Consider the following 14710-nt stretch of genomic DNA (forward strand, 5'->3'; position numbering starts at 1 on the left):
TTAAAAGGAGGTGGGGGTGGGAAAATATATGTCCGTGAGGAAATGGAGAAATTGGGACCCTCAGAAATTGGTGAGAATATAAAATGGAATAGCTGGTGTAGAGAACAGTTTGGTGGTTCCTCAAAAAGGTAAACACAGAATTACCAGATGACCCAGCAATTCCACTCCTATATATATATATATACCCAAAAGAACTGAAAACAGGTACTCAAAGAATTGTGTCCAAATATTCATAGCAGCACTATTCACAACAGCCCAAAGGTGGAAACAACCTAAATGTGCATCAGCAAATGAACTGATAAACAAGTTTTTTTTTTAACGTTTATTTATTTTTGAGACAGAGAGAGACAGAGCATGAACGGGGGAGGGTCAGAGAGAGGGAGATACAGAATCCGAAACAGGCTCCAGGCTCTGAGCTGTCAGCACAGAGCCCAACGTGGGGCTCGAGCTCACGGACCACGAGATCATGACCTGAGCCGAAGTCGGCCGCTTAACCGACTGAGCCACCCAGGCGCCCCTGATAAACAAGTTTTGATACATCCATACAATGCAGTATTATTTACCCGCAAAAAAGGAATGAGGTACTGATACATGTATATGGATGAACCCCAGAAAACATTATTCTAAGTGAAAGAAGGCAAACACAAAAGGTCACATATTATGTGATTCCACTCAAATGAAATATCCAGAATACATAAATCCATATAAACAGAAAGCAGACATAGTTGCCAAAGGACAGGAGTGGGAATGGAGAAGTGACTATTTAATAGGTACGGGGTCTTGTTTTGGGGTAAAGAAAATGTTTTGGTCATTTCAGGGTCATGAGTTCAAGCCCCACATTGGGCACTCACTAAAGAGAGGTTTTGGGGTAAAGAAAATGTTTTGGTCATCCCAGGGTCATGGGTTCAAGCCCCACATTGGGCACTCACTAGAGAGAGGTAGTGATTGCATAACACTGCGAATGTTCTAAATGCCACTGAATTGTACATTTTAAATTGGTTAATTTTTTTAAATTGGTTAATTTTAAGTCATGTGAATTTGACCTCAATAATTAAAAAATCTGAGCTCATGGGGCACCTGGGTGGCTTAGTCAGTTAAGTGTCTGATTCTTGGTTTCAGCTGAAGTCATGATCTTACAGTTCGTGAGTTTGACCCCCAGTCAGGCTCTGCACTGAGAACACAGAACCTGTTTGGGATTACCTCTCTCCTCTCTCTCTGCACCCTGCCCCCCACTCTCACATGTGAGCATGTTCTCTCTCTCTTTCAAAATAAATAAACTTAAAAAAAAAAGTCCAAGCACAAATGCAGAAAGCAACAGACCTCGATTTTAAATGCCCCAAGATGTTCTGTATTCTCTTTATATATACTCTCTAAAAATTATGCTTTACCTTTTCACCCTGTGCCTCTTGTTGTTTTTTCCTGACAAGTTTTTGCCTTTTTTCATTCTTCTCTTCTTCTTCTAAGACATCAAAACATAAAAATGCTTTTTAATTCCCAAATATCGTAAGTTGAATGCTCTTTTTTCTGAAAGTAGTCTGTAGATAATATTTTGGGAGAGACGAGGCTTCAAAAAACAGACTATGTTTTTCAAACGATGAAAATGAGGTACATGCAGACAGTTCAAACAAAGAAATCCACAAGTAAAATCTGTAAGAAACGGTCTGTTCTGAAACAAAAATTCTCTAACATTCATTAATATCATATGTCATAGTTTTGGTGAGGAGTCTTCAAGAATGATTATATTGGATTTTTCATGCTAGGGCTTCAGCAGCTCCGAGACATGGCATGAAAGCCCATTTCTGCACATGAAGTGGAGAATGCTGCCCTGTAGGCATGTGTGCCATTTGGTCACCCTTGACATGACAGTAAAAGCATCATACCTGGGCGCCTGGTTAACTCAGTTAGTGGAGTGTGCAACTCTTTTTTGTTTTTTTTTTTTTAAATGTTTAGTTATTTTTGAATGAAAGAGAGACAAGAGTGTGAGCAGGGGAGGGGCAGAGAGGGAGGGAGACACAGAATCTGAAGCAGGCTCCAGGCTCTGAGCTCTCAGCAGAGCCCGATGTGGGGCTCGAACTCACAAACTGCGAGATCATGACCTGAGCTGAAATTGGATGCTAAACCAACTGGGCCACCCAGGCGCCCCATGTGTGACTCTTGATCTCGGGGTTGTGAGTTTGAACCCCACATTAGGTATACAGATTACTTAAAAATAAAGTCTTTTAAAAATAAATAAAGGGGCACCTGGCTGGCTCAGTGGGTAGAGCATCTGACTTCATCCCAGGGTCATTAGTTCAAGCCCCACACTGGGGCACGGAGCCTACTTTAAAAAAAAAAAACAAAACATACGGGGCACTTGGGTGGCTCAGTGGGTTGAGCCTCTGACTCTTGGTTTCGGCTCAGGTGATCCCACAGTTCGTGGATTTGAGCCCCAAGTCAGGCTTTGCACTGATGGTGTGGAGCCTACTTGGGATTCCTTCTCTCCCTCTCTCTCTACGTCTCCCCCACTCTCTCTCTCTCTCAAAAAAAAAAAAAAAAAAAAAAAAAAGCTTTAAAAAAAATTCATACACACATATAAGCAACATGCCTAGATCCCAAAAGTGGAGTTTGCTTGGAAACTCCCATGACTGAACCAATATTAGGTTATTAGCCACTGAATGGCAAGAGAAAGAATTTTTGCTGTTATATAACCTTTTTTATTCTAGGTACACTAAGTTTCATTTGAATTAATTTCATTTAACTGTATTCCCTTGAGGAATTAGACATCTTTTTGGAAAATACATCCTTTAACCTGCCTGGCTCCTTAAATAGGAGTGTTCCTTTCTGTCAACAACTTTCTCTCCTGGCAATAAATATATCCTCAAGTTTATTAAGGAAAGATTAGGGCAGCAAAGCACATAGGAAAGCAGAAGGTCTAGTCTGGCCACTAACATGCTATGTGATGAGTTAGACTTAGTGATCTTAAGACTCCCCCTTCTGACTCTGAATCAAAGAATATAGTTTCTAAATAAATCAACAGCAGGTGATTAAGGGGCTTTAATCCCTTTTTTCTTTTTAAGTAGGCTCCACACCCAGCATGGGACTTGAACTCATGACCCTGAGATCAAGAGTCACATGCTCTACTGACTGAGCCAAATAGGTTCCCCAAAAGTCTTTAATCCTTAAAGCCACTGAGAACTGACTGCTTCTGAACCTGTGATACACTTCATCATGCAAATCTTTACAAAACACGGAGGATTAAAGTTTTGGATGAATCTGAAGTCTTGTATCTCAATATCTGATGACACTAGGGAAGATACAAAGTGTATAAATATGCGGATTTTTTACTCATTTAAAGGAAATCTGACAATAATTAAGCACTTTATATAGTCTTAATTACTTCTTAAATAGTTTTAGCCTTCAGTGATGACTATGTCTCAAAATCATTAATCCGTAAATGCACCAGAATGATGTACACTCCAACAATAAAAAGGTACAATTTAAACTACAAAAACTATGTCAAATACACGTTTCCCTTATTTATAAAATATAGAATATTTGACCATTTAATGCCTGCAGCAAATATCCTCCTGATGTCAAATGCACTTAACACAAAATTTCCAAGAGAAGTTACAATGCTCTTATTTAATTTTCCAATGGATAATTTGAAGTATAAGACATCAAATAATTTACCAAAAGAAGAAAAGAATTTCAAAAATCTATGATTGAGAGACCCTAAAACATCTAGATTGTCTTTTATGTTTGGGTTGAACAGTATAACCTTTTAGGATTATGGTTATATTCATGGTTAATTTGGAAAGGCTATAAATTAAGCACTGCTTATTTTCCTGTCATTTATTTACATTTAAATAAGTAGCAAAATGAAACACAATGTACCAAAATCACTATTGGCAAGCTTCTTTGTAAAAGGATGTAAAAATTCAGGCTTTAGTTTTAGGATTCATCTTTTCTGAAGTGAACTACAATATTGTTTTAAAAGGCTTCTAACACTTTTAACATTGTCAAAGGCTTTGACAAATTTTTACTTACCAAAATTACAGTAAAATTTTTTGCTTATCAAACATAAAATAAGAACAAGCATGGTTTCCTAAAATTAAGAGTAAGCACTTAACTCTACAGGTAAGTGTGTAAACAAAAACTGCCAAAGTGAAAGGAAAAATAAATTAGGTTGAAAAGCCTCTACAGATTAACGGTAGAAAACATGACCATTTGTTGAATAGTTTATAAACTGAAAACATAAACCTCAAAGAACAATGAAACTGCACAATTTAAAATCAGAGAATTTGCAATGTATCAATATAGAAATGCTATCATTTCAAATGTGTATACAAGGATAATGTACAATTTCCCATAAAAATGTTGGGATTTATAGTCCGTTAAAAATCAAGACTAAAGTAATGATCAGCTGAAATTATATGTCACAAATTAACAGTAAATGGTTCTAATTATGCAAAATCCTAGAATAAATAATAAATAAAGAGTAGAAAATTATAAAAGGGTAGCATAAACAATAAACTTACCTTTCAGATATACTTGGGAAGATTTAAATGAATTAAGCCATGAGGTAGTCACAGAAATAATTAAAGTAAGAAGAGCAAGTAGTAAGAAAATCCGGCCACACAGCAAAATTAGATCTTTAACTCCTTAAAAAAGTAAGAAAAAAAAGAATAATAATAATTAAAATTCAAAATATTTTCCTTTTTAAAAATTTTAATTTATATTAATTTATATTAAAATTAAAATTTTAAATTAAATTTATATTATTTTTTAAAATTTATATCCAAGTTAGTTAGCATACAGTGCAATTGTGATTTCAGGAGTAGAATCCCAGTGATTCATCCCCTACATATAACACCCAGTGCTCATCTCAACAAGTGTCCTCCTTAATGACCCTTGCCCATTTAGCCCATCCCCCCCACCCAAAACCCCTCCAGCAACCCTCAGTTTGTTCTCTGTATTTAAGAGTCTCTTATGTTTTGGGGCACCTAGGTAGCTCAGTCAATTAAGCGTCAAACTATTGGTTTCAGCTCAGGTCATGATCTCACGGTTCATGAGTTTAAGACCTGCATTGGGCTCTGTGCCCTCCTTTGGATTCTCTCGCTCTCGCTCTCTCTCTCCCCCTCCCCTGTTTGCATTCTCTCTCTCTCAAAATAAATAAACTTAAAAAAAAAAAGTCTGTTTTGTCCCTCTCCGTTTTCATATTATTTTTGCTTCCCTTATATTCATCTATTTTGTATCTTAAATGCCACGAGGGAAGTCATATGTATGATATTTGTCTTTCTCTAATTTCACTTAGCATAATACACTCTAGTTCCATCCACATTGTTGCAAATAGCAAGACTTCATTATTTTTGACTGCCGAGTAATATTTCATTGTATACCACATCCTCTTTATCCATTCATCAGTCAATGAACTTTGGCTACTCTCAATAGCACTGCTATAAACATTGGGGTGCATGTGCCCCTTTGAAACAGGACATCTGTAGTGCACTTGCTGGGTCATAGGGTAGTTCTAGTTTTGATTTTTTGAGGAACCTCCATACAGTTTTCCAGAGTGGCTGCACCAGTTTGTATTCCCACCAGCAACGCAAAAGGGTTCCTCTTTCTCCTCATCCTTGTCAACATCTGTCATTGCCTGAGTTGTTAATGTTAGCCATTCTTAAAGGTGTGAGGTGGTATCTCATTGTGGTTTTCATTTGTATTTCCCTGATGATGAGTGATGCTGAGCATTTTTTCATGTGTCTGTTAGCCATCTGGATATCTTCTTTGCAAAAGTGTCTATTCATGCAAAAGTGTCTTTTGCCCATTTCTTCACTGGATCATGTTTTTTGGGTGTTGAGTTTGATAAGTTCTTCATAGATTTTTAGATACTAACCCTTTATCTGATATGTCATTTGCAAATACGTTCTCCCATTCTGTCAGTTGCCTTTTAGTTTTGCTGATTGTTTCCTTCACTGTGCAGAAAGTTTTTATTTTGATGAGGTCCCAATAGTTCATTTTTGCTTTTGTTTCCTTTGCCTCTGGATACATGTTAAGTAAGAAATTGCTGTGGCCAAGATAAAAGAGGTTTTTGCCTGCTTTCTCCTCTAAGATTTTGATGGCTTCCTGTCTTACATTTAGGTCTTTCATCCATTTTGAGTTTATTTTAGTGTATGGTATAAGAATGTGATCCATGGGGCGCCTGGGTGGCGCAGTCGGTTAAGCGTCCGACTTCAGCCAGGTCACGATCTCGCGGTCTGTGAGTTCGAGCCCCGCGTCAGGCTCTGGGCTGATGGCTCGGAGCCTGGAGCCTGTTTCCGATTCTGTGTCTCCCTCTCTCTCTGCCCCTCCCCCGTTCATGCTCTGTCTCTCTCTGTCCCAAAAATAAATAAAAAACGTTGAAAAAAAAATTAAAAAAAAAAAAAAAGAATGTGATCCAGGTTCATTCATTTACATGTTGCTGTCCAGTTTTTCCAACACCATTTGCTAAAAAGACTGTCTTTATTCCATTGGATATTCTTTCCTGCTTTGTCAAACATCAGTTGGCCGTATGTTTGTGGGTCCATTTCTGGATTCTCTATTCTGTTCCATTGATCCATGTGTCTGTTTTGTGCCAGTACCATACTGTCTTGATAATTACAACTTTGTAATACATCTTGAAGTCTGGAATTGTGATGCCTCCAGCCTTGGTTTTCTTTTTTAGGATTGCTTTGGCTATTTGGGGTCTTTTCTACTTCCATACAAATTTTAGGATTGTTTGTACTACCTCTGTGAAGAATGTTGGTGTTATTTTGATAGGGATTGCATTGAATATGTAGATTGCTTTGGGTAGTATCGACATTTTAACAATATTCTTCCAATCCATGAGCATGGAATGTTTTTCCATTTTTTTGTGTCTTCTTCAATTTCTTTCATAAGCTTTCTAATAGTTTTCAGTGTACAGATTTTTCACTTCTTTGGTTAGGTTTATTCCTAGGTATCTCATGATTTTTGATGTAACTGAAAATGGGATCGGTACCTTGATTTCTCTTTCTGCTGCTTCATTATTGTTGTAGAGAAATGCAACTGATTTCTGTGTATTGATCTTATATCCTGAGACTTTGCTGAATTCATAGATAAGTTTTAGCAGTTTTTTAGTGGAATCTTTTGGGTTTTCCACATAGAATATCGTCATCTGTGAAGAGTGAAAGTTTGACTTCCTTCTTGTCTATTTGGATGCCTTTTATTTCTTTGTGTTGTCTGACTGCTGATGCTAGGACTTTCAACACTATTTTGAATAACAGTGGTGAGAATGGACATTCTTGTGTTCCTGACTTTAGGGGGAAAGATGTGTTTTTCCCCATTGAGGATGATATTAGCGGTGGGTCTTTCATATATGGCTTTATGATCTTGAGGTATGATCCTTCTATCCCTACTTTCTTGAGGGTTTTTATCAAGAAAGGATGCTGTATTTTGTCAAATACTTTCTCTGCATCTATTGAGAGGATCATGTGGTTTTTACTCTTTCTTTTATTAATGTGATGTATCAGGATGCCTGGGTGGCTCAGTCAGTAAGCATCCGACTTCAGCTCAGGTCATGATCTCACGGTTCGTGAGTTTGAACCCTGCATTGGGCTCTGTGCTGACAGCTCAGAGCCTGGAGCCTGCTTCAGATTCTGTGTCTCCCTCTCTCTCCGCTCCTCCCCCACTCACACTCTGTCTCTCTCCCAAAAATAAATAAAGATTTAAAAAAAATTACTAATGTGATGTATCACATTGATTTGTGAATATTGAATCAGCCTTGCATCCCAGGTATAAATCCCACTTGATCGTGGTGAATAATTCTTTTAATGTATTGTTGGATCTGGTTGGCTAGTATCTTGTTGAGAATTTTTGCATCCGTGTTCATCAAGGGAATTGGTCTATAGTTCTCCTTTTTAGTGAGGTCTTTGTCTGGTTTTGGAATCAAGCTAGTGTTGGCCTCACTGAATGAGTTTGGAAGCTTTCCTTCCATTTCTGCTTTTTAGAACAGCTTCAAAAGAATAGGTGTTAACTCTTCTTTAAATGTTTGGTAGAATCCCCCTTACTTTCCTTGATACTAATAACAAATAGTAAGGCATTAAGAAGATTATTTGTAGTAATAAAGAATAGTAAAAGTTAAGCAACTGTCTTATGATTTTTTTCGCATACTCTCCTCTGTGAGCTAAAATTCATCATGGTTGATTATTACCAGAACAAGTTTTCAAAAAACAATTTTAGAACATCTTCGGTCTTATGAATATAGGTATAATTCATGTGACTGACTATACTTATAAACATTATGACTATCAATAATGCATAAATTCTGGTTTCCCTCTGTCCAGAGAGGTAGGTAAAATTGTCCCACTGGGAATTAAATTGTGACATTAGCATCTTGTCAAATTCTAGTTTGTTCATTCATTCACTTAAAGATTTATTTTTATTTTTTAAAGTAGTTTCTATACCCAACATGGGACTTGAACTCACAATCCTGAGATCAAGAGTCACACGATCTACCAACTGAGCCAGCCAGGCACCTCTCAAATTGTAGTTCTACTTAAAAACAGTCATTCAAAAACACCAAATTCATATTTCTCACAGTTCAATTATGCAACTCTGTACCTCTCTATTCCTCAATATTTATTCGGTTATTTGAAAATAAAATCATTATATAAACACCTAGAAAAAAGTAAAACTTCAGTATTTGGTCTTCTTTTAAAAACAAAGATGAAAATTAAATGAGAAAAAATGTAGTAAGTACTTACTTATGGTAAGTACTTATGGTGTAACACACCATTGCTAAATGGTGAAGGAGCAGGTATAAAGTTGGGTTAGAAATGGTTTCTACCCTCCAGGAGTTTTTAGTTTTTTGGTTCTCAAAAGTCACCAGACAGAGGTACAGAAGAACCATCTTACCTATGTGATCAGGGCTGGTAGTCAATTAAAGATTAAAAAATGATTTATATATACACACTTAAATATTTATTTTTATTCAAGTATAGTTTTCTACACTTGTGATAAATATTTTATTTTAACTGAAAACCCATATATAGAGGTGACTGGGTGGCTCAGTTAGTTAAGCATCTAACTCTTGGTTTCAGCTCAGGTCATGATCTCATGGTTCGTGAGCCTGCACCAGGCTCTAAACAACAGTGGGGAGCCTTCTTCAGATCCTCTCTCCTTCTGTCTCTGCCCCTACCCGCTGGTGTGCCCTCTCTCTCAAAATAAAAAAATAACCTTAAAAAAAAAAGCCTCAATATATATTTTATCCTTTAAAAATAAAGCAACTTAAAGCTGTTTAAATACTTCTTTTGTTTTGCCTCACAGTCCTCCAACTTTTTGCCAGCATTAGCTGTTGATTCAAGAGTTGTTCAAGACAACATCTAATTAAATCTAGGGTATTTTGGCTATTACAAAAGTAATTTAATACCTAGAGTATTGGTATTTAGAGAAACCACTGAGTTATGGGATTTATGTTCCACGATACTGCTTTTTGTTCTAACAAGCAAGCAATTTGCAAACATCATATGGGAATATAAAAGAACTAGACTTATGTTTGTTTACATCTTTCAAGTAAAACTTTTTTTATCAAATTGGCTTTTTGGGGGTTTTTTTGGTCCATATTCTCAAGAGCCCATGTGCAAGACACTTCAAAGAGTAACAAATGTGAGGAAGCAGCATTAAAATACTTAGCTTGATGTGCCTGGCTGGCTCAGTTGGTTAAGCAGCCGGCTTCGGCTCCAGTCAGGATCTCGTGGTCTGGGAGTTAGAGCCCCGAGACGGGCTCTGCGCTGATAGCTCAGAGCCTGGAGCTTGCTTTGGATTCTGTATCTCCCTCTCTCTCTGCCCCTCCCCTGCTCGTACTCTGTCTGTCTCTCTTTCTCTCTCTGTTTCTCAAAAATAAAAAAACATTAAAAAAAATTTTTTTAAATAAAATATTTAGCTTTAACTACAAGTAAAAATGTACTGACAATGAAGGCTTTTACACAGTAGAAAAAAGATAGGAACCATTTTTCAATGTTTGTCCAAAAATACAGCCCAGTTGAATGAATGGGTCTAGGAATTCTAGTTTTCCAATTAGCAGCCCCAGCTAAAAGTATCTATAAGTATATACTGTTACTGGATATCTGGAAAACAAATATCAAGAAAGCAAAGCAGGGGTACCTGGCTGGTTCAGCTGATAGAGCATGAGACTCTTAATCTCAGGGTTCTAAGTTTGAGCCCCACATTGGGTGTAGAGATTTCTTAAAAAATAATAGTAATAGTGGTGCCTAGGTGGTTGAGTCAGTGGTCCAGCTCAATCTGGGCACAGGTCATGATCTCTTGGTTCGTGGGATCAGGCCCTTTGTCAGGCCCTGCGCTGACAGCACAGAGCCTGTTTGGGATTCCCTCTCTCCCGTTCTCTCTGCCCCTCATCCACTCATACTCTCTCCGTCCCTCCCAAAATAAATAAAATGAACTTAAAAAAAGATAATAATAAAATCTTAAAAAAAAAAAAGAAAGAAACCAAAGTAAACAACCATCAGTTCACAACTGAGAGGTTTCTAGGAGAAAGGAATTAAGTAAAAAAAAATCAGGAACTAGATGGAGATGCTACCAGGAGTCCAGTTGCATTTTCTAGAATTTTTGGCCTGCTTTATTAAATTAGACATTGTCGGGGCACCTGGCTGGCTCAATCGGTAGAGCATGAGACTCTTGATCTTGGAATCATGACTTTAAGCCCCCAATTGGGCATGGAGCCTATTTTAAAAAAGAAAAAAAATTAAAAAATAAATAAAATAGGCATTGTGATATTTGATGGGAACACAAAAACAGATTAGATGTGGTCTCTGCCTTCAAAAAGCATATTTTCCTGTTGTCAAAGCTGATTATGTGAGATTTCCTTCTGCAACCTTCCATAACTACCTTCTCATTGATCAGTGACTTAAACGTTAGTGCAAAGTAGAAGAGATTCTAAATTAACAGAACAGAGGTGGATGCTGAAAAGACAAGAGGGGGAGCATGTAAATTCTGGACTAGATAAGCGTGAATTTAACATTTCTGTATATCATTTGGATAAAGGTCTTGTTAGATTCCTATATAGACTGAGTGAGTAGGAGGCTTCTAAAAGGACTTTGAAGATTTTTTAAAAAAGCATTTTAAGTTATTTCAAGCAACATTTCCAAGTACCTGAGTGGGGAGAGAGGAAATATACAAAGCTAAGTTTCATCAGGATCTCAAACTTTAGAAATGAGTATAAGGGATACATGCATGTAAACCCATGACTAATATTTCCAAAAAAGGACTGATTCTCCACAGGCCCACCATTTTCCTCTCAGTTTCCCTTTTATCCCAGGCACTACCAAGTACTTAGGATTGTTCAACTTCACTTGAAGGAGTTATCCTTGAATCCCTCCTTTCCCTCACCCAAACATTAATCTATCCACAAATCCTGTGGATTCTACTTTGTAAATATCCCAAATCTGTGCACACTCCATCGCTGTTATCATCCTAGTCCAGGCCATCATCACTACTTGTCTACTTCTAGAGCCTCACTTGCTCCACTGCTTCCACTACAGCCTCCCTCCAAAACATCCTCCACAGAATCCAGCGACTATCTATCTATATCTGCCTCCATCATCCATCCATCTATCCAGTAATCCCTAGGGCCAAAGTGGGGCTTGAACTCACCATCCCAAGATCATGAGTCACATGCTCTACTGACTGAGCCAGCCAGGCGCCCCTCCAATAACCCTCCCTAAATCTCAGTTTCCTCAAGTGTAAAATGGGGATTATACCCCACCCACACCATGGTTATAATACAGACTGGAAGAAATAATGAATAAACAGCACTTAGAGTTAGGTTTATAAGAGGTGGTCAGTGAATGTTATTAACTCGATCCACTCTCCCCTTTAGTCTTCCTGATCCATCCACAGTGGTCTTCATCCTTTTTCTCCAATTTGTCAATTCCTTTGGTCTAGAATGTTTTTGACCCAGGCTTCGTATAATTTAAATCTCTGCTTAAATTCCTCAGAAGGCCTACATCACGTCACCTGTTTCCTTGTGAGCGTTCAAAACAATATGAAAGTAGTGTCTACATATGTTCCTGTGCTTTCTGCCAGCCTCTGTCTCCTTGCACACAAAACTGGAAAGACACTTTCTCTGCGAAGAGAAGTCAGCCTCCTCAAAGCCCTGAGGGTCTTGCTCCCTGAAGTGAGGCCCCGGCGCCGGAAGAGAGGAAGGCGCTATGCAGCCTGGGAGTCGTAGTCTAAGCCGCACGGAGGCGACGTGGCCATGAGACTGGAACCTTACGCAACATTCATGGATAGTTACGCGGATGCGAGCGTCAGAAGGAAAAAGTCAACAGTTACCTAGATCCGGGATCCCACGCCGGAGCTCTAGACACAAGAGGGGGAGAGCAGAGAAGAGGAAAATGCCAACGACCCCACGAGAAGCCATGATAGCGGGAGCCCCGCGTCCGGGCGGGAGGCCCTCCCCTTCCGGTTGCTCCTTCTGTTGGAAGGTGATGTGGAGCCCTTGCTATGGGAGGGGTTTTCGGGGAGAGCTAGACCCTGAAGCCCGGCGGTTGGTTCGACTGAGATAAGCCCCTGTTTTGAACTCATAGTCTGTAGCCTTATGTTATTAGAAATGCAAGTCATTCCCCCCACGTCACATGGTGTCCCGGAGAGATAAGCATTCTGGCAGCCCGCCTAGCCCAATCTTGTGAAAGCGAAGCTTGGGCGCTAGCGCGGCAGCTCCCCAGAGTCAAGGCCCGTAGCGCTCGCCCTTTTGGACTCTGTGGAAGCTGTGAAAAAGAACTCAAGAGTAAAATGTACCGGAAGAGAAAAGTGTACGTGCTGTTGACGCTGTGAGAAGGCAGCCCCGCGCCTCGGCCTTGTGTCCTAAGAGGCGACTGCGGGCTTTGGGTCGGAGCTACTAAGCACTCCTCCGCTGAAGCACCTTCCTTATCATCCTAACGGTTCCCGGCCTCATCTGCGGCCTCTTATTACTGTGGGAAGATGCTTGTAAAGTGGGGCCTGGCACCTAATTCAAGATCCTGGAGACCCTTGGAGTCCCGCTACCCCTTGCTCTGCGTCTCAGTTTTGCCAATAGGTGTTATTGTTAATGACTAAATTTGGCCTCACAGTTCTATGACCTCATTGCCATCCCATGACTTACCTCCGTGGCGCTTCTGCCAAACTACAACTCAGTTAAGCTGTGGTGGTCCTCACAATTTACACAATTTAATGCTTGAAATTTCGTTTTCTGACCCATCCGTCAATCCTGCCACCTCACCCTTCCACTGAGTCCAACTGACGTTTATTGAACCCCACGATTCGCCTGGTGCTGTAGAACTCTGGGAGATTCAAATATATGTAAATTACCGAATTTGTCCTCAAGAAACCCAGTTAACTAGGGGCGCCTGGGTGGCTCAGTCGGTTGAGCGTCCAACTTTGGCTCAGGTCATGATCTCGCGGTTGGCAAGTTCGAGCCTCGTGTTGGGCTCTGTGCTGTTGGCTCGGAGCCCGGAGCCTGCTTCGGATTCTGTGTCTCCCTCTCTCGCTCATGCTCTGTCTCTCTCTGTCTCAAAAATAAAAACAACAACAACAACAACTCAGTTAACTAGTCTTGTAAACAGATAAATGGAATACAGCACCTGAGCCCTATGATAGGGATATACACACGCTCCTGCGAACCCTACCCCGAGGGCCCAGAGGGAAGGGCTTTAAACTTGAGAGGGGAATGAGGACCACAGGGAAAGTGGGATTTCAAGTTTAGGAAACTGAATGTAGGGAACTACAGCTTGAATATTTAATAGTTTAAATATGAAGAAGTATTTAGGAGTTTACAATATTGCAGTTTAAAGCTCGAATAAAGGTGTGTAGGTATGTTGGAGCTAGGCCCACAGGGGACTTTGCTTTGTGTATAGGCTAAGAATTTTGTCCTGAAAGTGAAGGTGAAAACTAGGAGGGCACAATCTCAAAATCAATCGGGGTGAAGTAATATAAATTATAACATGTAATACCAATTAAATAATTAAATGTATCAACTCATTCAGAAATTCTCATTTGTTGTCTTCGGGAAGACAGGAAAAAAAGTTGTACGGCTCTTACCATCTTCATTTTGGTATGATTTCCTCCTTTATTATTTTTTTTCATTCTCTGGCTTTCTATATTCTTAATTTCATCTATTGATGGCTCCAGACATCTGTCAAGACAATAAAGTGGAGGCTTGCAAGTACTCCAGATTTGCTTGGGGTCATACACATTTCCCAAACCTTGTTGATTATGAACAAGGTTCACTGTGATTGTCTACTGCTAGCTACCTCCTCGAAAAAGGCGACTAGTATAACCTGTTTGAGTAAAACCAAATTTCTTACTGCATTAAGTGAGAATACTATTTTGACAAAATCTTAGTAGTGTCTCAGAGAGGAGGTCAAGAGTGAATTTTATGAGGTTTTGGAGTTTTGGTTGGAATGGTTTAAGGTGGGCCTGTTTGATTCATCTGTTTTGATTCATTTGGGATTGGATATAGTGCATGGTATAATAGTTTAGGACTGGTGGACTGAGCAAGATGAGGGACTTGATAGATTAGGTCCCTTTTTTAATAAGGAAGGGGATTTGCCAATTGAGTGATCAGTTCAACTTGTCAGTGCCTTTAAAGGAAGCTTTTTGCCCAGATGAGCAACCTATTGTTCAGGTAAATGGATTTTCAGGAAAATTTAAAGCTAACAAGTTATGTACTGATTGACAGCCT

At 39.2% G+C, this 14710-nt stretch overlaps 1 protein-coding gene across 4 annotated transcripts in view; it reads right to left on the bottom strand.

Moving 5' to 3' along the window:
• Positions 1-12747, bottom strand: part of UBXN8 (UBX domain protein 8) — a 29520-nt gene extending 16773 nt beyond the window's left edge. For 2 of the 4 annotated variants that reach the window (XM_060653164.3, XM_060653163.3), the window contains exons 1-3: positions 12325-12740; positions 4518-4640; positions 1389-1459 (exon numbers count right to left, since the gene is read on the bottom strand). In XM_060653164.3, coding sequence (XP_060509147.1) covers positions 1389-1459; positions 4518-4640; positions 12325-12412 — 282 coding nt within the window. In that variant the 5' untranslated portion in view covers positions 12413-12740. Of the gene's footprint in view, positions 1-1388; positions 1460-4517; positions 4641-12324 lie in introns of all 4 variants that reach the window. The other 2 variants (XM_060653165.3, XM_060653166.3) reach the window with 2 other exon arrangements.
• Positions 12748-14710: the final 1963 nt, after the last annotated feature.

The sequence above is a fragment of the Panthera onca genome, chromosome B1 (genome assembly GCF_046562875.1).
Source record: "Panthera onca isolate mPanOnc1 chromosome B1, mPanOnc1 haplotype 2, whole genome shotgun sequence".
In the NCBI taxonomy this organism is placed as follows: Eukaryota; Metazoa; Chordata; class Mammalia; order Carnivora; family Felidae; genus Panthera; species Panthera onca.